This window comes from Raphanus sativus, chromosome 6 (assembly GCF_000801105.2).
Source record: "Raphanus sativus cultivar WK10039 chromosome 6, ASM80110v3, whole genome shotgun sequence".
Taxonomy (NCBI): Eukaryota; Viridiplantae; Streptophyta; class Magnoliopsida; order Brassicales; family Brassicaceae; genus Raphanus; species Raphanus sativus.
The window spans coordinates 40,336,961-40,364,213 of record NC_079516.1 but is presented as its reverse complement, the minus strand read 5'-3'; the positions used below and the strand labels follow the sequence as shown (position 1 = coordinate 40,364,213).

The 27,253-nt window shown below is 35.4% G+C and overlaps 4 protein-coding genes and 2 long non-coding RNA genes across 7 annotated transcripts; 4 read left to right on the top strand and 2 right to left on the bottom strand.

Moving 5' to 3' along the window:
* On the top strand, positions 1–2,073 carry LOC108805818 (probable protein S-acyltransferase 5). The gene is made up of 5 exons (XM_018577773.1): positions 1–198; positions 427–609; positions 687–986; positions 1,071–1,304; positions 1,377–2,073. The coding sequence occupies exons 1-5, from the start codon at positions 100–102 to the stop codon at positions 1,923–1,925; spliced, it is 1,365 nt and encodes a 454-aa protein (XP_018433275.1). The 5' UTR covers positions 1–99; the 3' UTR covers positions 1,926–2,073.
* LOC108808498 (uncharacterized) lies at positions 1,947–8,810 on the bottom strand. Its single transcript, XM_056989489.1, has 5 exons — positions 8,454–8,810; positions 7,826–8,223; positions 7,436–7,624; positions 6,957–7,167; positions 1,947–6,841 (listed from the first exon to the last, which is right to left on the bottom strand). The coding sequence occupies exons 2-5, from the start codon at positions 8,210–8,212 to the stop codon at positions 2,097–2,099; spliced, it is 5,532 nt and encodes a 1,843-aa protein (XP_056845469.1). The 5' UTR covers positions 8,213–8,223; positions 8,454–8,810; the 3' UTR covers positions 1,947–2,096.
* Positions 8,811–12,800: 3,990 nt separating this feature from the next.
* Positions 12,801–14,758, bottom strand: LOC130495959 (uncharacterized). The gene is made up of 2 exons (XR_008935004.1): positions 13,984–14,758; positions 12,801–13,891 (listed from the first exon to the last, which is right to left on the bottom strand). It is a non-coding gene; the product is annotated as an uncharacterized LOC130495959 (long non-coding RNA).
* A 1,380-nt stretch (positions 14,759–16,138) lies between these two features.
* On the top strand, positions 16,139–17,803 carry LOC108810160 (uncharacterized). 2 transcript variants are annotated; one of them, XR_008935018.1, is made up of 3 exons: positions 16,139–16,318; positions 16,497–16,670; positions 16,805–17,803. It is a non-coding gene; the product is annotated as an uncharacterized LOC108810160 (long non-coding RNA). The 2 variants fall into 2 exon arrangements; XR_008935017.1 differs by having other exon boundaries at positions 16,769–17,803.
* Positions 17,804–18,634: 831 nt separating this feature from the next.
* LOC108808497 (uncharacterized) lies at positions 18,635–19,830 on the top strand. The gene is made up of 6 exons (XM_018580630.2): positions 18,635–18,778; positions 18,870–19,125; positions 19,209–19,305; positions 19,386–19,504; positions 19,589–19,673; positions 19,748–19,830. Exons 1-6 carry the CDS (start codon positions 18,635–18,637, stop codon positions 19,794–19,796), a joined length of 750 nt encoding a protein of 249 aa, XP_018436132.2. The 3' UTR covers positions 19,797–19,830.
* Positions 19,831–20,448: 618 nt separating this feature from the next.
* Positions 20,449–23,006, top strand: LOC108808496 (uncharacterized). Its single transcript, XM_018580629.2, has 5 exons — positions 20,449–20,882; positions 20,965–21,040; positions 21,156–21,543; positions 21,696–22,772; positions 23,002–23,006. Exons 1-5 carry the CDS (start codon positions 20,449–20,451, stop codon positions 23,004–23,006), a joined length of 1,980 nt encoding a protein of 659 aa, XP_018436131.2.
* Positions 23,007–27,253: the final 4,247 nt, after the last annotated feature.

Sequence of the window (27,253 nt, the reverse complement as noted above, 5' to 3'; positions counted from 1 at the left end):
TAAAGAAATAATTCTCTCTCAATAATTATTCTTTTTTTCAAACAAACAAACAAACGCCATTTCTGTAACAAAAAAAAAGGAGACGTTTTCTGGTTTCCGATGTTAGACTTGCAGCCGTCCGATCGTCGTCCCGGAGCGCCGAGTTCTAGCGGTGGAGATGAGCTGATCAGAACGTATAAGGGTTGGAAAGGCAATAACGTGAGCTTCTCTCTCTCTCTCTTTACTTCCTCTGGGGTCAGATTTAAGTAAAGATCTGAACCAAATTCCTCTATAGTTTTATCCAGAATCTATGGAAGAATATCGTACTTGTGTTTTGACTTTTTCCAGCCGTTTTTTTTTTAAATTTAGAATTTGACTTTGAAAGCTTTCAAATCCTATGGTTCACCAAGATTTCTGAATTAATTAATTTATTTTGTTTATCTCCAGGTGTTCTTCTTTGGAGGAAGGCTCGTGTTTGGACCAGATGCTCGATCTATACTCATCACCATCTTCTTGATCACAGCTCCCGTCACTATCTTCTGTGTTTTCGTCGGCCGTAAATTCATCGACGACTTCCCTCACCACAGAGGAGTCTCAGTATTAGCCGTCGCCGTTGGTCTCAACTTATTAGTGAGTTGAAATCTTTTCTTCCACTCTTCTGCTTACCACATGGCATCTTCTCGATGATAAAAGTTTATTTTTCACAGGCTCTAATATTTCTTCTTGTAACCTCGGGGAGAGACCCTGGAATCATACCGCGTAATCTCTATCCACCCGAGCCAGAGGGCTTCGAAAGTAGTGGAGAACCGCGTCTTACTCATACTCCTACGCAGTCCCGGTTGCCTCGGACAAAAGACATGACTGTGAATGGCATCACTGTGAAGATCAAATACTGCGACACGTGCATGCTTTACAGACCTCCACGCGCTTCCCATTGCTCCATATGCAACAACTGCGTTGATAAATTTGATCACCACTGTCCTTGGCTTGGTCAATGCATTGGATTGGTAATTAATTCCACATCTTCTGTTAATCATTATTTAAAGAGATAAACTAACAGTTTGTTACAAAAAATAAATAAAAAAATGCAGAGAAACTACAGGTTCTACTTCATGTTTATATTATGCTCGGCTCTTCTCTGCATTTATGTCCATGTGTTTTGCTGGATACACGTCAAACGCATAATGGATGGTGAGAAGATAAGCATCTGGAAGTCGCTTATCAAGACACCTGCCTCCATCGCGCTGATAATCTACACTTTCATCTGTGTCTGGTTCGTCGGTGGTCTTACCGGTTTCCACTTGTACCTCATCAGCACCAATCAAGTAAAGCTCTTGCTTTCACTATACACACACACACTGAGACCGTTGTTAACTGTTGTTTTTATTATATTGCAGTCAACTTACGAGAACTTTAGGTATCGGTATGATAGACACGAGAACCCTTTCAACAAAGGGATAATTGGTAACTTCATGCAAGTGTTCTGCACGAGCGTTGCTTCATCTAAGAACAGTTTCAGAGCAAAGGTGCCAAAGGAGCCGGTGATCCCACCGAGGATAGTAAACGGAGCCATGTCAAGCCCGAGCATGCAGAAAGTTTCACAGGACATAGAGATGGGGAGGAAACCGGTGTGGCACGAGACGGTAGATGAAGAGCTCGGTGACATCATGGACAAGGAGATGGGAGCATCGGTTACATCGAGGGATTTGAGCAGGATGCTTCCACCTGAAGAGACCGAAGGACGAGGGATTATGCATTCGAGAGAGTCTAGCAGGGGAAGGAGAGGAGGTAGCTGGGAGTTGTCAGGCCGTGTTAACAACGAAGATTTGAGAACCAGAGATGATGAGTCTTCTTCAGGGAATGATGCTTCCAGAGATTTACTGGTTGAGATATCTGATGCAGCAACAGTTAGAAGCAGAACCGGAACTGGTGTAGGACGGTTATAGTCTCCGGTTTACACTATTTAAAAAAAGGTTGAAGAAGATCAAACAAGATTGTGATTCATTCAGGTTTGTTTGTTTACCTCATTGTAACAAGTTTGTGTAAAGTAAATGTTTTAATTTGATAAAAAAAAAAGCTCTTAAAAAGACCAAACAAGAAAGCATCTGAGACTAGTTTTACTTCCGGGAGAAGGCATCTGAGATGAGCTTCTCGTCTTCTTCATAGACCTGAAGGTTCTTGGACTTCATAAGAAACTCTAAAGCGTCTTCATCAAACTCAACTAAGTAAGCCATCTTCACTAGCTCTGCTAACCTTTCAATCAGATCTTCTCTACCGCTCATCACTCCTTTAGCAATCACCTCAGCGAAACACGTGGCGTACTCCAAAACCTTTCTTTTCCCGCAAGTTTTCTTCATCTTCTCCGCATAAACAACTCCTTCCTCTCTCTCCCACCTCATCGCATTCTTAGCTTTAGCGCTCAGCTTCTCTCCCTTTGACGGTAGTGTCAGAGTGTAATCCGTTGAGATGGTCTCTGGAGTAGTGTGGAGAACGTTGAGGCTAACAAGACTCCCTATGATCGCAGAACGTTCCTCAGCTTCAATCTTAAGAGATGGGTCAGAGATAAACCCTAAAACCAGCCTAACTAGCCCCGGTCCGATCAAACTAGTGTCTCGCTTCTTGACTTTGACTCGGTCTGTTAACTTAGCTTCTGCTGTCTCGACACATTTGGAGATGTCTTTGACTCCTAATTTCCTGTAAAGCTCCATGAGCTTCGTTTGTGACAATGCGCAGATGCTTGGTGTAGGGTACCATACGAAGACAGGGCAGTCGATGAAAAGATCCTTCAAGAGCAAGTCATCAGCTACGAACACGTCACTTTTGCTAGACAACAAGATCCCTAAGTGATCACTGCTGCTATCTGGTGTCTTTACGGGCAAACGAGAGAAGGACTCAGAGAGTAGGTCCCCGGATATACCGTGTCCCACAAGGAAGCTCCAGAACGCACAACACTCATGGGATGATAATCTGTCTTTTGTTGTTTCCCAGTCTTTCCACAAAGCACAGTAATCTTTAACCGATGGTGTTCTTCTAACGTTGTATTCAGATGAGAAGAAGTCAAGAAGGTCATCACTCATGTAATGGTTTTCAAGAACGTTCAGGTGTGATCCAAAGAGCTTGTCTTTATCACGGACCACACAGCTAGAAACATCTACCCATTTCTCATCGCTAGGGATCCAAATCCTGCCTGAAGACAACGAGTCTTTCTCTTGTTTCCATTCAGATTGAATGAGAAACCTATATATCCTGGAAATTGCATCGGTATCGGAATGAGTATAAACGTGTGTAGCAAGCAACTGACTAGCTTTGCCTTGATCATCAACAACTCCAATCTCAATAAGCTCCTTCTTGAAAGACTTAAGCTTAGATCCATAATACTTTTCATCGATGAACGGACCATCACAGAGCTCTAGCTCCCAGCTTTTATCAAACCAAAGACACTCTTTGGGACTGCAGTAACCATCGTGTGTCTTCAACCATCTTACAGAAACCTTGTCCAGAAACTCTTGAGTGAGTTTCTTACCATCCTCAATCAAGAACGTGACGCACTTAAGAAGAGACAGAGCACTTGAAGGAGTGATCATGCTACTAGACCCATCAGTGAGAGTTAAGGAGCTAACCAAATGGTCCATGCCTTGTTTCAACTCAACAGTGACACCTAAGCTCTTTAGCTCTTTCTTGTAGCTGTGTATGCTCTTGCCGTACCACTTTGCGCTGTCATCGATGAATGGTAGATTGGCTATAAGACGGAGAGGCTCCCACTCTGAGTAAAAGAGAATGCACTCCTTTGGTGCACGGAAGTCACCTAGTTTTGTGTGTAGCCATTGTAACTCTTTGTAGCTTTCCATGAGTTCCTCTGGAAACTTGTGGTTGCTTCCCATCAGTTTCCTGTAGCTAGACAGAAGAGACAAAGCGTTGTCTCGTGTTAGAGAAGAGGAGGTAGCTTTCTGCTTGAATATTCTCACAAAGGCTTTCACAGCTTCTTCATCTTGAACCACAACACCAATCTGCTCTAGCTCCTTTTTGTAGGAACTGATTCTGCTTCCGTAGAAACCCTCGTCGATCAAAGGGAAGACATCATCAAAGACCGTCAGAAAGAAAGTCTGGTCTGGATCAGATATGAAACATTCACCAGGTGTTTTGTAGCCGCCTTTTGTCTTCAGGCACTGAGAGCTTCTCAAGGAATCAACCAGATGCTGAGAACTCAGGTTACGCATGCACTCAAGTACTAAGATCATCGCATCAGCTGTAAGATGGCTCAGCTTTTCAGTCTTCAAATGAGAGACTATGAGGCTGTGACTATTAGGAAACTCAACCACAACGCCTAGCAGCTTCAGCTCTTCCTTGAACCCACTGATCTCAGATTCACCGTAGACATCTCCATCAACAAACGGAATCTCGCTTACCAAAGAAGCAGCTTTCCACTCTTGGCTAAACAGAACAGCTCCCTCCGGAGATCTGTCACCACAAGTTGTCTTCAGCCAAGGACGACCTTTGATGGACGTGATGAAATCATCAGGTGAAAGCAGCTTCTCTCTCAAGTGCCTGATGAACTTAAGAATAGAAAACACATTCTCTCTTGACAGCGAAGAGGTCCCAGCTAACCTCATGAGATGTGTACCAACAAACCTACATGCTTCACTAAACTCAAACATAACACCAGCAGCTTTCAGCTCTTCTGTGTACTTCTCAATCTTCTTACCATAGAAGCTCTTATCAACAAGAGGTACATCCACAAGAATCGATGCGTTCTTCAGAACGCTTCCCCATGATGAAGTATTGTAAAAAGACTGAGAAGGCGGCCTATAATCATAGCTTCCATTCATCTTAGTTCTCAGCCAGCTTCCTCCTCTGACAGAATCAAGAAACTTTGTAGGAAGAGAGTTTCTATGACTTTTCATCCACTCCAAAAGAAGAAAAGCATTCTGTTTCTGAAGAGCTCCGGACAACGAAGGCACAGCAGCGTCTGGTGGTGCTAGTTCAGGTACATCTCCGGCTTTAGCATAATCTTTCAAGAAACCAAGAAGCTCTCTCTGTTTAGACCGAACACTTCCACCAGCGAACACCCCTGACGTCATATACTCTTCCCAAAGCTCTACACAACCCTCCTGCCTCCAAGGATTCGACCCGGTTAAGCTAACCCATTTTCCCGCGCTGGCGGGAACAAGAACACCAGAACTACTACTAGTCTTAACATCCCCGTAGTTGTCCACAAGCGGCATGTCTTCGCAACATTTCTTAGCCTCGTCAACCGATAGAAACTCCGTGGAGATCGAGTGGTGCAGAAAGTGTGCGTACGCAACCACAAGCCTCTTGTCTGTCTTAAGATTACGCAAGAGACATCTTGCGTAGAGAGAGACACTTATATCCATCAAAGTAACCTTCTCTCCTAGCCATTTACGTATCGCTTCCACGTCGGTAGAGCATGATGCGTTCAACGCTTTCCTGGTTGCTTGCGGGAGAAAGACGTAATCAGACATGCATCTAAACTCACCGTTCCAGTCGAGTAACCATGCATGGTTCTTCTCCGCGACGAGGCATAACGTCCGAGGTTTCAAATCTTCCAAGCTGCTGAGATGATGACTCGCTCCCTTCTTTTGAACGTGGTACTTGATAAGAGGAACCTTAACCATGTTCGTGTTCTTGAATCTTGTCTCCCAGTTCTTGGCTACGAACGCAAGGATCTCCACGTAGGTGCTTTCCGATACGCTTGTCACGAGATCACACCCTTGGATACACTTCGAGTACCACTCGTTGCTGACTTGTCGCAAAGACAAGAAGTCTAGAACGTTATCATTCTCCATTCCGTTGAAACACGGATCCAAAACGTAGACTCCGTGGGACGATATGTTGTGTAGCCCCACGCCTTCTCTCCTCGCTTTCTCCAAGATGTCCCAGAAAGCAGGGATGAGCCGACCGACTTGGCACGGCTTGTGGAAGAACTTCTGTCCTAAATGCGACACGCTCGGCACGATCTCCTCTCCGCAGATTCTCTCCCTGATGGAGTCTCTAACAGCGTTCAGCTTCGCGTAGCTGGATTGAGTCACAGGCAAGAACCTAAACGTAGACAGCAAGGTGGAGATGGGAGCGTCAGTCTTTTTCACCAAGGTGGTGAACGCGTTCACGAAAGCTAAGGGAACGCAGCTGAGGATCCCTTGGTTCCATATATCATCAAGTAGTATGGTTTCTCTAGAGGAGGCTAGGATGAAATCTGCTTGGATGATGAAAGGGAAGGTTGTTACCATCTCGGTGGGAAGAAATGCGTAGATGCCGGGTGAGCTGCTGCGGCCACGGCCAAGACGCTCTCCTAGCGGAAACGCTAGAGTGATCACCCAGTCTTGGACTTCGGTTCTTCTTTCGACACGGTTCTCGTGTTTCACCGGGAACTTTTGTCTCCACATGTAGTAGCTGCATTGTTTCTCTGAGTCGGTTTCATTAGCGGAGAGATGGATGGTGTAGGACTCAGCGTCGATGCTCTTCCTCGTCTTGAAATCCGTCTCGGTTATGATACCGATGGAGTTCACTGTGGTGAGGTTGGGATCTTGGCAGTGTTCTCTGATGGATAGGCTCTTGATCTTGGAGAGGAACAAGAGGACCTCGGGGTGGACGTTAGAGAGCTGTTCTTTCACCGGGTGTACTTTGTCAGTTTTTAGTGGTAATATAATGGTTGTGGTCGGAAGAGGAGAGCCTGAACCGTAGATCCTTTGTATGTCGACAAGAGAAGGATGTTGGTCAACCCACTCGGGAACAATGTAGCCAAGGCTGCAGTGGCTGCAAGGGGACTCGTTGAATCTAATCTGATACCCGTTGCTGAAAATGTAAGGCTGAGAAGTGATCAGAAACACACTCTTGAATCCTATTCCTGCCAACAAAAGATTGAAACAGAACACAAATGTAAGAAGAAACAATGGTTTTTTTGTTTTAAATTGAGTTTTTGTATTTGAGGTGATATGGTTAGATAGATAGAGAGTAGATACCTTTCTCTCCAATGTAACCGCGTTTTCGCTTGCCTTTCTTGGTGGACCTTCCAACACTGCAAAGGGACTCTATGTTCTTGTCAGAAAAGCCCTTCTCATTGTTGAAGATGAGGAGAGTCGCTGGAGCTCCAGTGGCTGTGATGTCATCAGATGTAATCACAAACTCAAGAGATGGATCCACACCTTCCGGGTACTCATTATCCTCAGCGTTCTGGAAAGCAAATGGAAAGTTTAATGCCCTTTTAACAAAATAATAATATAAGAAACAGTTTTCTACATCCAGCAGAATAAAATATAAATCGATCATGGTACTTCAAATTCCACATAAACTTAGTTGCACTCTGATATGTACACTTCAAAAAATAAAATACCATTTTATGTTCATGTTTCTTTAGAGGAAACACTAGTGTTTGTATACATGAAGACAAGACCACATCAAGTGAAAATAATGCATTTGAGCTGAGAGAGTAGAGACTTACTTGGATAAGCTCCATGAGGAAGTGAACATCCTTGGCATAGAGCTCAGCTGAGAGATTCTTCACAGCTTGATGAAGATCTTCAATCAACGGATTCTCCTCTCCGCCTATAGAAAACTTAGTCCTCCTAATGCGATCAATGTGTTGACTTGCTGATTCAGCCATCTTTTCTTTTCCTGGTCTTGTTTCTCTCTGCGTGTGAGAAACCAAAGAGAGATCAAGTAAACGATGCTAGGGACACTCTTGTACCGAAACTTACTATATAACACTTTTTTTTTTACTATATAGGAGTAACACTTTGTAGTACTGTGTTGTTAACTAGACAAAAGTAGTGCAACTTTGTATCGTATTAATTCTTTTTGAAGGTACATATCTTATTAAGTGGATACTAACCTTTCTTTTTCTACTTTGGGAAGTACAAGTTTGTTGAGAACTCTGACCATCCTTTACTTCATAGTCGTTCATCTCAAGATCCACCACGATTTTATCCATCGTTTTCTCTTTGTTCTCTTTCATGGATTTTATGATAGAATCTCTAACCTCTGAAGAAACTTCCTTGCATGCAGTTTTGCTTTGATTCAGTCCAGCCAAATGTTGTTTCATGCTACCGATGCCAACGTATTGCTTACCACAGAAGTTACATGCTGTTACTTTCTTCCCTTTTGAATCAACAGCTTCACTAACATAGTTCCACGTCAAATCTTGTTTCCGACTGCTACGGGGAACGGAGCCTTGCGAAGATTTCTCTTGCTTTTTACTGCTTGCAACATTCGTCTCCATCGGTAGGTAAACTACAAAAAGAGGTAAACATGTTTGCACGATTAAACATCTGAATATTTATTTATATACTTTCAAAAAAAAACATCTGAATATTTAACCAGTAAAAAATTGTATTTACTCTCTTATTGTTCGGATGCCTAGATAAAAAAAAAAGAACCAAGCTAGCATAGCATTATCAATGGTTTACACTTTACACAGTCAACATATGATTCCAAGAGGAATGATATGAACATGTTTAGACCTTTAAAATGATTTGGCTAGCTCCTCCTGTCGAGTGGGGCAATGAATAGACTAAACAAGTTCTGCAAAATATTAGTGTTGGGTCTGTGGTGGTGGTAGTGGTGCTCTTTTCCCTCTCACTCAACTCTCCCGATTCTCACCACATGTCTTCTGATTTAGACATGTTAACTTTCTTCAAGAAGAAAAAATATGTTATCTGTCGGACTGGAGTGAAAAGACGAGAAGATATCAATTGGAAGAGTGTATTCTAGGGTTTGTTTGAAAATCGAACAGTTTTTAGAAAGGCTTTGGGTAAAAGCTTGACTCTGTCTTGGTTTTTGACTTCGTGAGAAGTCTAGTCGTCCAACAGACTATCGTATTCTGTAGAAACAAAAGTTAAAAAATCTAGAAACCCTAAGAAGGGGGTTAGTGGGAAGGTAATTTAAAAAATAATATGGTTTTAATTTTTCAAAAGATTTTCGTGGATTGTAACAATCTATCCTCCCATACATTTGTTCAAAAAGAAAAAAAAAATCCTCCCATACATATTTATAGAATCCATATATTTTGTTGTGTGGAATGTTTCATATTATCTTTTGTCCACAATAATTAGGTAAAGTAATCTATCTTATTAAAGCTGAAGTACAATTTCGGTGTGTTTGGATACTTGGATAAGAGTTTTTTAAAAAATTGGTGTATTTAGAAACATGGATTGTAGTCTTTAAAAATAATAATTTTGTTTGGAAACAAAGATAGTAGTATTAAACAGAAAACTTAATGGACTTAAGTCATTAAGTCCATTATAAAAGAATGTTGTCAATATATATAAGAAAAATACAATACAAAGCTCAATTTGAAATACCAACTCAAATTATGGTTTTTATATTTCATATTAAGTTTTTAAAATATAATATATGTAATTATTTATATGATGATACGTATTAAATACTATTAATTATATGATTACTTATATGATGGTACATACAAAATCCGATTAATTATATGATGAAATTATATGATATATAATAATGACTAAGGATGGGTTTTCAGACATCCATACGGGTTTGGTTCTGATTGGTTTGCGTTTCGGGTTTTCGAGGTCAAAGATTTCAGTCCTATTAGGATGTTTCTAAATTTTTTGTTTGAGTTTGATTTGGATCTTTGCGGGTTTAGTTTGGGTTTGGATAACCTATTTAAATTATTTTTAAAGTTTTAAATCACTATATATTTTAAATTTCTCAAAATCTATAAATAAAGTAATATATTACATATAAATTTAAATAACATATGTCAGAATACCTAAGCTTAACATATCAATTGGGTTGATTTAAAATTTTGGATACGGAATCAATAATTATTTTAAGTATTTTTGGTGATTTGAGTATACTTTAACTATTTCAGATATTTGTTTTTGACTATCTATATATATTTTCAAGTATTTTAAACCAATTTAAAATTACCATTCTTGATGTTTTATATACGTTAAATATAAAAATAATTAATATATAAGTATATAAATCTATTTTTAGATAAATTCAGGTACACGAATATTTCGGTTCAGATCCGATTCGGTTCTCTAACTAACAAAATTTTGAATAATTCGAATATTTAATCAATTTATGTTCATGTTTGGTACTATATTTACGGATTGGTATCAGTTCTGTTCCTCAGATTTATTTTCCAAATCCTAATAATTACATGAAAAACAAATATCATCATATTTTTAAAAATATACATCCGCGGAGGTGCATAGATCAAAGTCTATAATCATTTATTTTAACAATAAGCCAAATAAATATGTTGATTGAAGAGCGAATAAAACAAAACTAGAGAAATACATAGTTTATCAGAGACACTCTATGTGTCGAATTTATTAAAAAAAATATTAAAATAAATAAATTCAATAATTACAAACAAATAATATATTTTATAAAAGTGTAAAATAATATCCGCGCTTTCGAAGCGCGGGTCAAAATCTAGTGATACTATTAATTTTTATGTATCTTCCATATAATATATATTCAAATAAGGTATGTTTAGTTTGTTTATAGAGAAATAATAGCGATTAAGATCTTGGTTGACCGAACATTAACATAAACACTAGATTTTGACCCGTTTAACCGAGCGGATGTCAATTTTCATTTTTTTCTTTGTTTATTCTAAACTAGAGATTTTACCCGGGCTACGCCCGGGATTATACAATATCATTGTATTTGATATATATATATATATTACATTTATGTTATAAGAATATAAATAGTAAATTGAATTAGATATGAATAAAGCTCACAATCTATTATTTTTAGTATCTAAAATATGTATGGGACGATGGTCAAATCTGAAACTAATAAAGACTGTTACACCTTAGTTATTATCCAAAATATTTTTTTCTTACATATTTAGGTTATTATGAAAATATATATTGTTAATCTCAGTTGATTTATATATTTTTTACTTTAAATCACTAAGCTTGCAGTTTTTACTTAAAATTTAGTTCAAATATACAGGATTATAAAATATTTATGATTTTTAGAATCTATATGAGTTGATACTTTGTCAATTTCTTGAAAAAATGTCATTTTAACATTTTTCTTGTTAAACAATGAATGCTACTTTAGAATTCCAATGCAAAAGTTATACTTACTTTCAATTTAATATTAATTTCAAAATGCATTAATTTTAAAAATAATTTTATTTATCTCATATTTTATTGATCAAATAAGTGTAATTAATAAAATCATAAATGAATTCAATTATTTTCTAAATCTGTGTAAACAATTATAGGTGATACTTTCTAAAAAACATTAAGAAACAGAGGGAATATTTTTTAACATACTTTATATTTGAAGAATATTCAAACTTTTATTTTACATAGATATATGTTGTGATGGATAATATTTTTAAACCAAAATGCAGAAGTAAATTATTATTTAGTTCTTGACAATGACATCAACAAATGATAAGAGTAAAGTATGAATATAAAAGTCAATTATATATGCATAACTGTATTATAATCCTTTTGTTTTATTATTTGATGTTTTATATGCACACAAATTTAAAAAGAATTATGTTTGAAGATTTAGAAAATGAAGCAGTAACTATTTACCAAATCACAACTCAACCAATAGAAAATAAACTATGGAATAATAATTCACATAGCATGAAAAGATATAAATTTATATTGAAAATTAAAAACTTCATCTATGAAGAATTTCAACTCAAATATTATATGAGACTCAAGGAAATCCATACAATTAAAACGGTTATTTATGGTTTATTAGATTTATGGAGTTTTTAAAAAATCATCTTCCATAATATATTTATTTTAAATTGTATTGTAAACAATTATCTTTCAAGATCCCAAGGAAAATATATTGTTATATACATAAGGTAACTGGGAATTCAGCTTTGAGTAACTATTTGAACTTATATCATTGTCTTCATATTTGGATTTTAGTAAGTGCACCATGATTATACAATTTTGGTAATAAAAAAACAAACCAAACTCAATCGTCAGGGACACAACCCGTACATTGTAGTCGCCACTTTCAATTTTTGTTCTGTGGTGTTCGAAGACCTTCCTTTCATGTCAATGTTTGGGGTCAAACATAAACACTGATTAGTATACAGTTCGACAACCATTTTCTAGGTTTGCGTATGCGTCTACATTTTTTTTCATCGGCTTAAACTGTGAATACGTAAATCTATACTACCAAAAAGTCAAAATTTTGAACTTTGTTTATGCTCATTCCAATCTACAATCAGTAACTTTGTTTACCCGCATATTAAATATTATGAATTTATTTATTTATTTAGTTATAATTAAAGAATTTGCATTGAGAAATAAAATATAGAATGTTTTTCTAGCATGCCTAAAGTAAATAAATTAGTATAAACATTTTTGCTAAATTACTCCATTTTCAACCAATCAACTGAAAATGATTTTCAGCTTATTTACTTCCAAAAGAATAGTTGTAGATTAATATTTTCTCTATTAAAAAGAAATCTTTACTTCCAGTTTCATTTTTTATTTTCTCTTTTCTATTATCTCTTTTCCACTCCTTTACTACAATCTTATATCAGTTAGAGCCATTGTCTTTTTTTTTGCGTCAAGAGAGCCATTGCCCTTAAGTTGACTTTTTCTGATAGTAAAACCACTCTTCTATTGACTTTGTCCACCTCCTAACATGTTGCACGCTCATAATACAGTCATTACTCATTATTGCAAGGGTGAATCGTTAATGATCAAGTGAGGAAACCTCATCGTCATATCCTTCTTCTTCTCACGAAAAATCAATGGGACTTTGCAGGTGTAATAGTGAATTCTGGAAAGTTGAGTGTCAATAACTTCGTATGTAAACAGATCTCATCTGATAACATTGATGTATATATATGCATCACGATGGTGATGCCAAAAAATAATAATACACAACGAGGAAAGTTACTTTTTTTTATCAAATGAGGAAATTACTATTAGAAAATCATATATTTTATTCTCAAAAAAAGTGTAATATACTTAGTTAAAACTATGCGTTTGGAGTGCAATCTTCAACCAATCTTGCAGCCGCACATGAATAACCTTTCCTAATCTATGTTTCTCAGACTCTTCACATCAACTTATGCTGCAAATATTGCACAACCGGCCTGTGATCTGAAAACCGTGATTCTCCTAGAGTTTAAGAAAGTTCTATTCCTTCTCCTCTCCATAGAATCTGATCACGCCTGAAAACATTCCAAACACACCACAAAAACATAATTCTATAGTTTTGGATAGCCCCAAGCATGAGTACATAGTTTTTTCTTAGACTGTGGCTTCTCCGGCGTGAGAATCCGAGTTTCAAGAGAAACACTCATCCTGGTCTTCAATAAAGATAATTTATACTATAAAACCTGGTCTTTCTCAAGAAGTGTGTCACAATCATTGTCTTCTAGTAATACTCATCTCTTAATAGGCTAAAGAAACTCTGTAATCCAAATCTCCAAGCCAAAGCACTGGACTACAACTTCGCAAACAGAGTCTTCAAAGGGTTTTTATTTGCTTGTATAGAAAGAAAGGTTTATGATTTTCATTGAAATATACTCGTGATCAACTACTTTCCGGTGCGCAACAATAAGGGTTCTTGGTGATTTTGGGGAATTGTGTGTATGTTACAAAATCTCAGCTACATCTGTTTTACAACTAAGATTGTTATAATTCTTTTTGAAAACAAAATATATCAATTGAAAATTATTATATCTTGATTGTATATATAGCTGTATGATATATGTATATCTTATGTCTGATGCCAAAAATAAAATATACACCGATAAAACCTTGAAGAAGTGAGATGACTACTTACAGCCATGGAGAGTGCAGCATAACCCATTCCATATTTGTGGCAATTCTCTGGATCTTCAAATAGACCTCCTTTGTCTTTATAAACAGTTGGAATTATGATGGATAGTATATTCCCAGATTCCCTGTTTTGGGTTTCGTTAGTATCATATCATTAAGTAAAAGAAAAGTGAACAAAATACCAAATGTTCAGACATGATTTTTAAGGCTTAATTACCAGCCGCACATCAACCAACAATGAGACCACGGAGATGTAGGCGAAGGAGGTTTGATAAGGAAACAATGACGAATGTGAGAAGGATATTAACCGGTATGAAGAACCTGAGAGAAAAGATCTAAACGCCTGATGGGCACGTCGAAGGACATATGGCCTTGCCGTTGGCTTTGGTCAACGAAGGAAAGCCGGAGACAGCTTTGGCGGAGGAGTCACCGCCTCCGCCGGTCTGCTTGACTGGTACGGCGGAGGAAACACCGTCGTTTCCGAGAAAGCCGGCCCTAGCTTTAGCGGAAGAGTCACCCTTAACGCCGGTCTGTTTGTTTGGTACGGTGGAGATAGCACCGTCAATGCCATATGCTTGCTTGGACATCAGATCGCCGGGATTGCTGTTGGAACTCATCCTTTGAGAGTTTTTTGTTTGGAAGAAAAAATCGATTTAGAAGAAGGAGTAGTCAGAAGAGGTATATATACACGTTAATGGAGAAAGCTGAAATGAAGCCATAAATGGGGATTTGATGGACGATTGATTGTAGAAGATGAAGTTAAAGGGTTAATCGACGATCATTTCAGAAAGATGAAACGTCGAAGCTGTGAGAGTATCGAAGAAGGAAGAGACGATGAAGGAGGAGAAGAGTCTGGATGCGACACACAGATATGTCCACTTTAACTTCATTTGGGTTTATGGGCCAAGACCAATTCAAATAAGTAAAAGCTAAACGACATAATAGAGCCCAAATCGTGTGACGTGGAAGAGAAACATGCTCTGATTGGTTGATTAAATTTGCTGAGGTGGATAGCCTAGTTGATGCTCATATTTGCCTTTTAGTATTGTATATTGATATTATATATGTGTTGCAATGTGTGTACTAATATCTATCCTATTAAAAGTGAAGTACAAATAAGTACTTACTTTGACCTTTTCTGTTTATTTACGATTGATTGCCACTGCCTCTATACCATGTCGTTTCATTTATTCATTTCTCTTCTATCTATCGAGTTTTCATTGTACCCAAACCGAAATTATTCTGCCTTAGCCGAGTGAACCATAATTAAATCCTTTCTCCACAACATTCAATGAACCATAATTAAATATCTTCTCCACCCGTGCTTTCAACATACCACCATCCCTGGAAATTGAAAATTGCGTATATAAATACAAATAACCACGAAAATCAATTAAAAATATATTATGATTAATTTAAATTGGTGTCAATATGCTTAATATTTATTCATGTATTTTTAGCTCATATATTATATTTACTTCATGTACGTATTATTATTTTTGCTATGTAATTTTGTATGATCAAATGTATGTTTTGTAATATGGTCTATTTTAAAATCCTATCAATCCTATTAAAAACGTAATACCCTTTGATATAATAACAAGATATATTATATTCACAAGAATTTGATTTTATCTGCTCAGAAAAAAATATATTGATCGATATATAATACTAGAAAAACGTTTCCTACTTCATCGCTAGAATTAAAAATATTACCATATCAATCAAGCAATATAATTGGTTCATTCATCCTAATAAATTCTTATTCCCAAAACCTATTTAACTGCCTCCTAATATATTAAATTATTCCTCCATAAAAGGAATTCATTAACTAACAAAATCATAGTATTCTCCAATTCAAATCTTCCAAATATTGTTTTACCTAAATCCTTGGTAATCACGGATTTTTAGTCTTCCACTCCAAGTCAAAATCGATAATTATAAATATCTTACCGAGTAAATCTCTCACTTACCTAAGATTTTCTCATAATCGAGTTGAAAATATTCCATACATTAAGTATATTCCTTATTTACAAACAGCTTGCTAACCAAGTTTTCTAATTACTAATTAATATTTACTTTTCAAAAATATCTAACTTACTTATCTATATATACACTTCATTCTACGTTATCTAATACAATAAAGTTGGGAAATCTGTCTTCTCAAGCTATCCACGACATCTTTGTGAAAGGAGCAAACAGTAACACCTATCGAAACCACATTGGATTGTGTGTCTCACGCGTTAAATCTACTCTCGGCGTCTGTGACCTTGCGTTAACTACACGCGCGTAAATATGTGAGATTTCAGGCCCACACGTAATTACTCATTTGTGGCCCATTACATTCTTTCTTCTTCGCTGTCGACGCCGACGCCATCTCCGTACCCTCTTCACAAACGAAACGGCTCACATCTCCTTCAACCCGGCATTAATTCTGACCTTTTCCCTTGTGTAATCAACCCCTCTCTTTAAAATTACTCTCAGCCTCTTCATTTCCATTGAAACCGCCGCACTCTTCTACTATAAATATGAGCCCAATTCATCAACTTGAGGTCTGGTTTGTATCTCTTCTCTTGTGGGTTTTGTTGTAATGTAAATTATCTTATTTCTGTAGATGTTACACCATTTTGTATATTAGTAAAGTCCCTTTAACTTCTTGACTGAGTTTAATCTCTCCCACAGAAAGATTAATCTTTTCAGGTTAAACTTAAGTTAGTCTTTTTTTTTCAGGTTTCTGCTGATGAAAAGAGAGTGATTGGCAATATCCGTGGAGAGGCTTGATCAGTCTAACGACAGAATCAGAGAGAGTAGAAAAACAAAACGGTGGAGACAAAATATCTTGGTGTATCAGTTATTCAAGATACGTGCCAGCACCGACAAACTCTCCTTCACTCGCATAGCAAGGTATAGTACCAGAGATTACATTAATCACACGCATTTGCTGTCTCAAAATCAAAACTATAAAGATTAAGACTATTTACTTATATACCTTTACTCATTAGGGTGCATGACCATATACCTTACGTATGTGATTGTAGCTTCATTGTGTGGATGAGGATGAGGTTTTCAAGTCTATCACTTGCCCCCTTTGTTGTTCTTGGTGTGATTTCCCACTTGCTGCATAAATGTCTATATGGTCCTCCTCCTTTGTACTACAACAGTTTCACCTTTTTTTTAATCTTCTTCAATGTGTTAATGTCTCAAACTTTTTTCCTAGAATGAAACTCTCTGTCTCCTTAACTACTCTCTGATTCAGTTGCATCTCTTGTGTTTCAATAAAAAACAGTTGGGGAGAGAAAGTATCAGCAACAATAGACGCAGACATAACTTTCAGAACATAAAGCCAACAATAAGAACAACAAAGGGAAATGGGTCCACAGCAACAGAATCGGAAGCAGCATTGGTTGCTAAAAGACCTGACTCTGGTGGTTAACAAGGCTCTGTTATACATCTTCTCGCGGGTCCACAGCAACAGAATCGGAAGCAGCATTGGTTGCTAAAAGACCTGACTCTGGTGGTTAACAAGGCTCTGTTATACATCTTCTCGCCAACCATTTTTTGCCAAGTTTGATCCTTCACTGAAGATATAACATTACAACGTTGAGATCTCTCCAAACCAGATCTCTCCAAACCCTTCAAAGGAAATTGCTCGGATGATCAAACAAAAACTCGTGGAGACTATGCAGGGTAGCTTCTCTGGTGCTGTCCCTTTTTTTAATGGTAGGAAAACATTTACAGCCCTGTGGAGTTTCAAGAAGATAGGCTTGAGTTCTTTGCTAACCTCCCTATCCCATCCTGCAATACTTTGATCAAGTGTGGTGACTAGCATGAGAAGCTACCGCAGAAGAAGATTGTTAAATGTTTAGGGTTAACATGAAGCTTACATGAACATTGCATTGAAGGCTTTATTTAAGAAAACCACTTTCTATGAACTAAGACATTTTCCTTAAAACCATGTCACTGCTTTTATAAGTTAATTTTGTCCAGCTACTCTATTACTACTCGGTTATCAATGTCAAGAAATATTTTTATTATAATGAATCGGCTACATCATATAAATCAACAGTTCAAATAAAAATGTATAAAATAAAAGGTAAAACAAACATATAGTGTATAAAATAAAAGGTAAAACAAACATATAAAAATAATAAAATAAGCTAACAATTGTTTTGAAAAGAATATCATTCTTATTATCATAGTCAAATTTGAAAACCATTTAAAAATTAAAACAAATTCATTTTCATGAAACATTAATGGTCAAGTATATAATCTGGAAAAATAAAATAGATAGTAAAGTTTTGAAAAAAATAGCAAATGGTAAAATTTACGATATTTTAAATTAAAATAAAAATAAAATTTCAAATTTTGTTAAACTTTGAATAATATTTATATTATTTGTTCACCGCCCTTAGGCACTATTTGGTACTTAAATAAAAAAATCACATATGTTCCTTATATATACTGTTGACATGGTACTTAATAGTATAAGTATCTTCTCTAGATAAAAGATCAACTTTACTTTATATTTTAACTTCAACTAAATTAATTTGTTACGATTATGAAATTTTTATTCTACCTTATTGAATCGATTGCTCACAATAACTTATGCTATTTCATCTTAAACTAAACAACTTCAAAACAAATTAATACCATATAGTCGTTAACCACAATCAGATGGATTGGAAAAGAAAATCATTCTCTTTCAACATATTTTCATTTTCATATTTTGAACAAATCCTATTTATTAAGATCAGAAAATGAATTTGAATTCAAGTAAAAATAAAACATACGAACCCGGCGCGTAGCGCCGAAATACCACTAGTAAACAATAACATTCTCTCCAGCGATAAAAACCAGAGCAAAAAATGATGACCAGTTTGATTCTCAACCCTGTGAAAGACTTGAAGCCATACAAGTCGAAATGGAGATCTCAAGTGAAATTGCTACATTCTTGGCAACAAAGAACTTCTTTCGCTGGAGAGACTCTTCAGATGGTTCTAACAGATGAACATGTAAGTTTTCAGTCATATACCTCATCATTTCTTCTATGTTTCTGTCTATATCTAAATTGCATTATATTGTTCTTTTGTGTGGGGTGTAAAGATTCATGCTACATGCAAAAGGGAGCACATCAAAAGTTTTCAACGTAAACTTCCTCTAGGAAAATGGTGTTTTCTAACTACGTTTTCTGTCTCCCAAGCAACATGCAAATATAGGCCAACGAGTCATCCTTACAAGATGACAATCGGTGATGAAACTGTTATAACACCTTCTGGCCTAATGGAAGATAGCATCTTCTTGGATCTTGCCAGATTCGAAGATATCTTGGATGGGACCTTAAAGCCCCACTTCCTTATTGGTAAAACATTTATGCCCATGTTTCTGAATGCTATGTTCCAGTTTTGAAACAAGTGTGTAAACTAACTCTATTTTTTCTTATAGATGTGATGGAGAAAATCGTGAGCCTTAAACCAGTTAAAACCGTGCAAGTGAAAGGACAGGATCGGAAGGTTGTACATTTTCGTTTGGCTGACTCAAGGTACGTTTTGGTTTTAATTGTTTTACGCTTGAATACATAATATTTTGATGTACTTGCACTAATATCTTTGTCTACTTTAGTGGTAATGAACTTGCATGCTGTTTGTGGGGGAAATATGCTGAGCAATTGGAGGTTTATGATGAACGTGAACAACCACTGATCTGTTTGATCAGGTTCGCTAAGATTTGTTTCTACCAAGGTATTATTATAAACGATTATTTACAATATATCGGACCTTATATTGATATTTTTAAGGTTCTCAATTCTTTCTCAATGTTTATAGGTGAGGTGCAAGTAACAAATGCATTTGATGCATCCATTGTTTATCTTGATCCAACTATGGAAGAGGCAGTGCAGTTCAAAGAAAAGTAAGTTTCATGTGGCATATAAATAAGCGTTTTTGTTTTACTTAAATTGATTATTAGTACATCGTTACATTTAGGCTGATGGAAGACAACCTCCCTCTTGCTGTTATTGAGAAAAAAATGTAAAAAGAGAGGTCGTTTTACAAGAAGATGATTGGAACGACCTTGAGATCAAGATGATTTCTGAACTCTTTGTTGCACATCAGGTAAAAAGAGTATTAGTTTTACTTTTTTATTTAAGGAATTTTGTACTTCTTATTTTCGTGCCCAAAATTAATGTGTTTTAATTATAACTATTTTTTTTTTGATATAATTGCAGATTCAGAACTGCAAAATTATTTGTTCAATTGAAGCTGTTGACACTGATTGGTCATGGTTTTACTTTGGGCATAAAGGTTGCAAACATAAGGCTATTAAAATTGGTAATGGTGAAAAACAACTTTGGCGTTGTGGAAAATGCCAAGTTAACATCACTGAAGTGGTGCCTGTGTAAGAACCATATCTTCTTATTTCAATTTCTGTTTTTTTATTTTTTTTAATTATTTCACTATAAATAAAATCTTTTTACTCTAATAGATTCAAGCTTCATTTGATTGTGAGGGATGACACAGAAACATGTAAGTTGATATTGCTTAACACTGTTGCTACAACCATTGGAGTCCGCACGGGTGTTCTAATAAACTCCGTGCACTTAACATGTAAACTAAATAGAACACCGATTGTCGCAGAGATTCTTGATAAACTCCAAGAACCTGAACTTTATGAAGTTATTAAGGATATGATGTTTCATGGTCCTTGTGGTAAGGCTAATATGAATTTTCCATGTATGGAGAATTGTTTGTGCTCTAAGTCGTATCCTAAACCGTTTTCTGAGAAGACCACGATTAATAAAGAAGGATTTCCGGTTTATAGAAGGCGCGAACAGTCGGAGAACTTTGTCCTAAAGAATGGTTACAAATGTGACAATCGGTGGGTTATTCCATATAACAAGAGACTGTCTCTACGTTTCCGAGCTCATATTAACGTGGAGTGGTGCAACCAAGCTGGATCTATCAAGTACTTATTCAAGTACATAAATAAGGGACAAGATCGTGTCACTATAGCTGTGGAACCACCAGATCACATTGTTGCTAATGAGTTGGGCAATGAAGACATAACGGTGGAGAACATTGAAAAGAAAAGAAACGAGCTGAAGGACTTTTTTGATTGCAGGTATGTAATGGATAAAAAAGTAACTTATTTTTTAGATGTTGTCAATATTTTTAGTTTCTAATTGTTTGTTCATGTTATGCAGATATGTGTCTTCTTGTGAATCACCTTGGCGAATCTTCAAATTTCCTATTCACTATCGATCAACTGCTGTGGAGAAGGTTAGTTTTCATCTACCAGGAAAACAACTGGTTACATTTCGTGGAAAGGATAAAGCTGAAAAAAGTGATCAGTCGTAAGCTCATTGAAAACACAATGTTCTTGGCATGGTTTGAGTTGAACAAAATCGATGAGTTTGCAAGAACACTAACCTATGCCGAGATTCCTATCTACTATATCTTTGACAAGAAGACAAAGAAGTGGAAGAGGCGGAAAAGAGGTTTCTGTTTAGGAAGAATAAATTATGCTCCTCGGAAACAGGAAGCAGCATATTTCTTGCGCATACTGTTGAACATTGTCAGAGGGCCTACAAGTTATAATGACATTAAGACCTTTGAGGGAGTTCTCTATCCTGAATACAAAGATGCATGCTTTGCTCGTGGGTTATTAGATGATGATCAGGAGTACATTGATGATATTGTAAGGAGAAGCTACGACTGCTCTGCAAGTGATCTACGACAGATTTTTGTTATCATGCTTATGAGTAACACTTTCTCTGCCAGAGGTTGTATGGGAAAACACTTGGCAGTATTTGTCGGAAGATATTGAGCATAACAGAAGGAAATATTTGAATAGATCAGGTTTGAATTTTTACTGTTAATTTAAGTGTGTAGCGTTTTTACTGGAAGTGGAATATAAATATATTTTTTTATGCAGGATTGGTGTTGAGCGACGATGACAAAAAGAAGTATGCATTACTAGAGATTGAGAAGCTGTTGAGACGTAACGGCACATCTCTACCAAGATTAACTTCAAAGCCAAAGCTGCCAAAGACAAGCACTCAAGATTTTAATGTCTTGGTAGTAGATGAGCGCAGCTATGATCAAGGTACACTAAAAGAGACTCTTGATAGAGATATTCCGAAAATGACAGATGAGCAAAAGGAAATTTATGATCAGATCCTTGCTGCTGTTGATCAAGGAAATTGTGGAATGTTTTTTGTTTATGGATTTGGTGGTACTGGAAAAACTTTTATCTGGAAGTTACTTTCTGCAGCGATTAGATTTCGAGGGGATATTGTTCTAAACGTCGCATCAAGTGGCATTGCTTCGTTGTTACTACCAGGAGGTCGGACTGCTCATTCAAGATTTGGTATCCCATTAAATCCAGACGAGTTTTCATCATGTACTATGCAGCCTGGAACTGATCAAGGTAATTTAGTCAAAGAATCATCACTCATTATATGGGACGAAGCTCCAATGATGGGCAGACATTGTTTTGAAGCTTTGGATAGGAGTTTATCTACTATAATTGGGAAGCATGCGAACCAGCCCTTTGGTGGAAAGGTTATTGTCTTTGGGGGTGACTTCAGGCATGTTCTTCCGGTTATAAATGGAGCTGGTAGGACTGAGATCGTTTTGGCTTCTCTCAATAAGTCCTATCTTTGGGACCACTGCAAAGTTCTGAAGCTCACCAAGAACATGCGTTTATTATCGGATGGTTTGTCACCAGAAGAGGCTGTGGATCTTAGGGATTTTTCTGCTTGGATATTAAAAGTTGGGGATGGTAAACTTGCAGAGCCTAATGATGGTGAAGCGGTGATCGATATTCCATCAGAATTTCTTATAACAGACTCCGAAAATCCTATAGAAGCAATCAGTACAGCCATTTATGGGGATACTTCTTCTCTACATGAAAAGAAAGAGGCCAAGTTTTTTCAAGAGAAAGCTATCCTATGTCCGACTAATGAAGATGTCAATATGATTAATGACTACATGCTGGATAGGCTTGATGGTAGTTTTAAATATTCTACATTTACTTTTTTTCTTATTTCGAAGTAGGATTACGTGTGGTCATCTTCAATCTAAAAAAGTAAATGTAGAAAGAAAGTAGGATTACGTGTGGATAGGCTTGATGGTAGTTTTAAATATTCGCCAGTTTATAAGATGCTCTGTTGTCATCTTCAATCTAGAAAGATAGGATTACGTGTGGTTTTATCTACACTGTTCTTGGTTTGAAAAAGAGTGAAAAGAGTTAATTATATTGAAATATATATCTCTTCATAAGAACCATTCCATAAATCTTCAGCATCCACTCCAACAATGGACTTACCAACAGAGCCTAGCAACATTGCAGTGCATGTTCCAGAGTCATCTTTTACAACCAAGTGTAGCTTATATCTAAAAAAAAACACAGCATTTATATAAGAATATAAATTTAAAAATTATGAGACAAACCAATAGTTTAAGTAAATTTCAGTAGCTTACTTGGGTCCAACATTAGTGATGTTAGAACGACAAATTTCACAGCGGAACAAAGGCTTATCCTTTTTTGTCATGCTTGCATAATCAACATTGGGAAGCTTATTGACACGTTTTTGGTGACGGTTACAACCAAAATAGAACCAAGCCCAATTAGTATCTATTGCTTCAATAGTACACACGATTTTGCAATAGTCCACCTAATTATTATACAAATTAAAATCGATTTTAGTTTTATGTTCTTACGATTAGTAAAAAAGAAAAAATAAGGCAAAATCTACCTGAGTGGAGTCCATGATTTCTGAAATGGATTTGATCTCAGCATTATTCCAGTCATATAAAATTCTTTTGCCATCCTTTTTTCCAGATGATTTCTCGACCATAGCCAGAGAGAGATCACAAATTGACAGCCTAGAATACATAAAGTTACAGAGACATATCGAGATATATTAAAAATAGTTAAATAAGATAAGAAGATACTTATATACAAATCGTAACAGAAGAAGAACAACCTTTCAGTTAAATCCATAACTTCAGGGATCACTGGATTTAGGAACACCCGAGAAGCATCAAAAGCATTAGTGATTTGCATCTCTCCTAATAAACATTTAACATAGGATTTGAATAAGACATAAAATACAATCTGTCACTTTATGTTAAAAGGGTGAAAATAAATACCTCTAAATTCTTTTATTTTTGCAAACCGGATCAAACAAATAATGGTTTGATCTTTGGCAGTCTCACAAAATGGTTCAAGTAGCTCTGCATAGGTTCCCCACAGACAGCATGGAAGAGAGTTTCCTCTAATGATAAAAAGCATGTTATAAACTGATCCAAGCTTGTATAAAATAATGATTATAAGGTTAAAAAAATACATGTATATGAAAACTTACTCTGTATCAACTAAACGGAATTGAACTCTCTTTCTGTCCTCTCCAAAAACTCGTACAGTCTGTACGTCTTGAAGGTCATGAACCTTTCCTATCACATCTGAGATTCAAAAAAATATGAAACATAGGTTAGAACTTTTCTCCACTTAAAAAAAAAAACTAAAACAATAGGAATTAAAGTGTAATGGAGATTACCTATGAGGAAAATTTGGTTTTTGGCTTCACATGATTCAATTTCGCTATAAGTAGCAAGAGATAGGAAACTTCTATCATCAACTAAATCCGAACGCGATATTACAGCATCTTCTGCTATAACCATCTTGTACCAATAGTTTGTGGTTCGATATTGACCACCAACTGCATTGACATTAACATGTTCAATGACACCCCATGAATCTAACGGTAAGAAACGCTGAATTCGGTGCATGAGAGAGCGTTTGCAAGTAGCATGGATCTTGTTACCCTAAAAAAAAACACAGTCATATCAGATACTTTAGAAACATTAGTAACAAAATAAGAGGAAGAAACGTGTTTTATAGAACTTACCCATTCATCCGCCAAGACCATTTCAAAGGTATCACCTGCAAAAGGGGTATTTTGCTTCCATGAATGTAGACATTTAACTTGCACATGCCAGTTGTCTTTGAATGGTCTCAGTTTTGTGAGAGGAACAAAAGTCGTTATCTTTGACATGATTTTGGTTTTTCTTTTTTTTTTATATGATTTTGGAGAATAGATGAGGAGTTATATATACTGGTCGAGAAAATGGAGTAGGTTAGGTTAAAAATCATTAAGTTCCATCGCTTATTTTAGGTAGTTACAATTTAAAATCAGAATCAAAGGCAAAATATATTCAAATAAATTAAATGTACATTTATTATTTAGTATCTAAAAGGGAAAAGGAATATCCGATATTAGGAGAAATATTAACAACTTGGTGGCCAAGAATACGGAAAAGATAAGAGATTTTGTTAAATTAATATGATAGATTTTCCGATTCTGATAGTATAGAATTAGGAATATCTTTGAGTAGATATCAATTCTGATAGTGTAGAATTAGGAAAATCTTTGAGTGCTTTGCAATTAAAATTAAAAATCGCTTTAAATGTCATTAATTTATATTATTGAAAATTAATTCCTAGATTAAGGTTGCGTAATATTAGGAAAACAGGTAGAATCTCGATTTGTTTTTAAATTTTTCGTAAATTTAGGAATGGTTTTCGATATGTACATTAATGACATTTAAATCGGTTTATATTGCAAACCAATTTTTTTCGTTTTTGGTTTATATTGCAAACCAATTTATGTTTTTTTCACCAACAAATCGGAATATAAACCATTACAAACAAAACCAAAGTTCATTATAAACAAAAGTTAAAATAATTTCCACCAAAGCAATACAATATGTTCATATAGTTCTATAGGTATCATTTAATATGATTAATAATTTTCGTTATCATTAATGTTGGCTGTTTAATTTAGACTAGATCATGACCCGCTCGACCGAGCGGGAGTCATTTTTTTTTATATTTATTTTTACTAAATGTTATACATGATCGCCAATGTGTATTAATATAATTTTTTTGATAAATAACAATGTGTACTAATGTGTTTAAGTAAGCAATGTGTTTAATTACTAAATTTGATTTTTAAATTTTATAATAACGTAAAGTAGATTTTTTCTGTATTATTTAAAATATATAGTGCTATATATTTTGTATTTTCAACATTTATCATACAAAACTTACATTGGGGTATTATTTATATGAAAATATGTGTAACATAATATATTTATATATTATATAAACATATGCACACCCGCACGGGTTTTATTTTTAAAATGTATTCTATATTGTTTAGTTTTATGTGGTATCGAGTTTGTATAATTCAATTTTGTGTTTAGAGAACAATATCAAAACTGTCTTTCGTATGTAAAAATAACATTTTGCAAGCACGAGTTGTGTCTTTTTATTGTAACACAAAATTTTATATAAAACTTATGTTTTTTTGTACATTACGAAATTTAATTTTTTAAAATAATTATTACGTAATTTCAAAGCGAATTTTATCTCTGAGGTCTAATATATTTTGTGTGTAATGGTTCAAAGCATTTTCGATATATATTATATTTCATTTGGTTTGTTTTTAGTATTATTGTATAAATATAATATTATACAATATTAGTATATTCTATACAATATATGAAGCTATGTGTTATTTGTTTTAGAAAGTAGATTAGGCCCAACGTAGTTATAAGAATAGTCATATCTTTATGTATGTGTATATGACTTATCTACCTAATGTTATTCATACTAATAAAATTAATATGGCCAATGAAAATATACTGATCAATTTAAAATGAATTGTATAGGGTAATTATAGAACGATTAATATTTTTTAGTATTCTTAGTATATATCTTATTTAAATTGACATGTAATAAATGTAAAAATCATATATGGAATATGGACAAAAAGAAGAATTGTATTTAAGGAAATACATCAATGCAAAGTTAGACTATGGTACATAATATATATAGAGAATGAGACATTTAATTTAAATATATGAGGTCCACCTTTAAAAATCCACCTAGAAGAAGTTGTAATGTTCCTGTTTTAATAAGATAGATATGTGAATTGAATGGTTTAGTAGTTTTGATTTTTCGAATTGATTGGTTTGTATTGCATATAGTAAATGCACGAATTGATTGGTTTGTATTGCATATAGTATTATGGGCCGTGTTATAGAGTGAAAGCCCACAAAAGCTGAACTATTCCCATTAAAGGCCACGAATTTATAACAGTTTTAATCAAAAAATCTAGACAAAACTACAGTGTTTTAAGACCAGTGGCATTCATTTGTAATATTTGAGCAACTTTAAGGGGATATAGGTAGGTGTACTTGAGTCTTAATAGTTTAGATATCACAATTACATAACCTAAAAGAATAATTCATAACATTTCAAACCGAAAACGAACACCCGCGCGGGCGCGCGGATTAAGATCTAGTACATATTTAAAACAATAACATGTTTAATTACATCGAATAATTTTTTTGCGTTCTGCAGTAATTATATGACCGATATTTATTGGACATCATACAAATAAATCAAACATCAAATCCATT

Coding starts and splice junctions, on each gene's coding strand:
- LOC108808498 (XM_056989489.1), bottom strand. CDS start 8,212: ATGGAGACGAATGTTGCAAGCAGTAAAAAGCAAGAGAAATCTTCGCAA. Junction 7,625..7,825: donor CCCAAAGTAGAAAAAGAAAG/GTTAGTATCCAC, acceptor TCTCACACGCAG/AGAGAAACAAGACCAGGAAA. Junction 6,842..6,956: donor CGGTTACATTGGAGAGAAAG/GTATCTACTCTC, acceptor TTTTGTTGGCAG/GAATAGGATTCAAGAGTGTG.
- LOC108808496 (XM_018580629.2), top strand. CDS start 20,449: ATGATGTTTCATGGTCCTTGTGGTAAGGCTAATATGAATTTTCCATGT. Junction 20,883..20,964: donor AAGGACTTTTTTGATTGCAG/GTATGTAATGGA, acceptor CATGTTATGCAG/ATATGTGTCTTCTTGTGAAT. Junction 21,544..21,695: donor TAACACTTTCTCTGCCAGAG/GTTGTATGGGAA, acceptor TTTTTTATGCAG/GATTGGTGTTGAGCGACGAT.
- LOC108805818 (XM_018577773.1), top strand. CDS start 100: ATGTTAGACTTGCAGCCGTCCGATCGTCGTCCCGGAGCGCCGAGTTCT. Junction 987..1,070: donor TTGGTCAATGCATTGGATTG/GTAATTAATTCC, acceptor AAAAAAATGCAG/AGAAACTACAGGTTCTACTT. Junction 1,305..1,376: donor ACCTCATCAGCACCAATCAA/GTAAAGCTCTTG, acceptor ATTATATTGCAG/TCAACTTACGAGAACTTTAG.
- LOC108808497 (XM_018580630.2), top strand. CDS start 18,635: ATGACCAGTTTGATTCTCAACCCTGTGAAAGACTTGAAGCCATACAAG. Junction 19,306..19,385: donor TTTCGTTTGGCTGACTCAAG/GTACGTTTTGGT, acceptor TGTCTACTTTAG/TGGTAATGAACTTGCATGCT. Junction 19,505..19,588: donor TAAGATTTGTTTCTACCAAG/GTATTATTATAA, acceptor CAATGTTTATAG/GTGAGGTGCAAGTAACAAAT.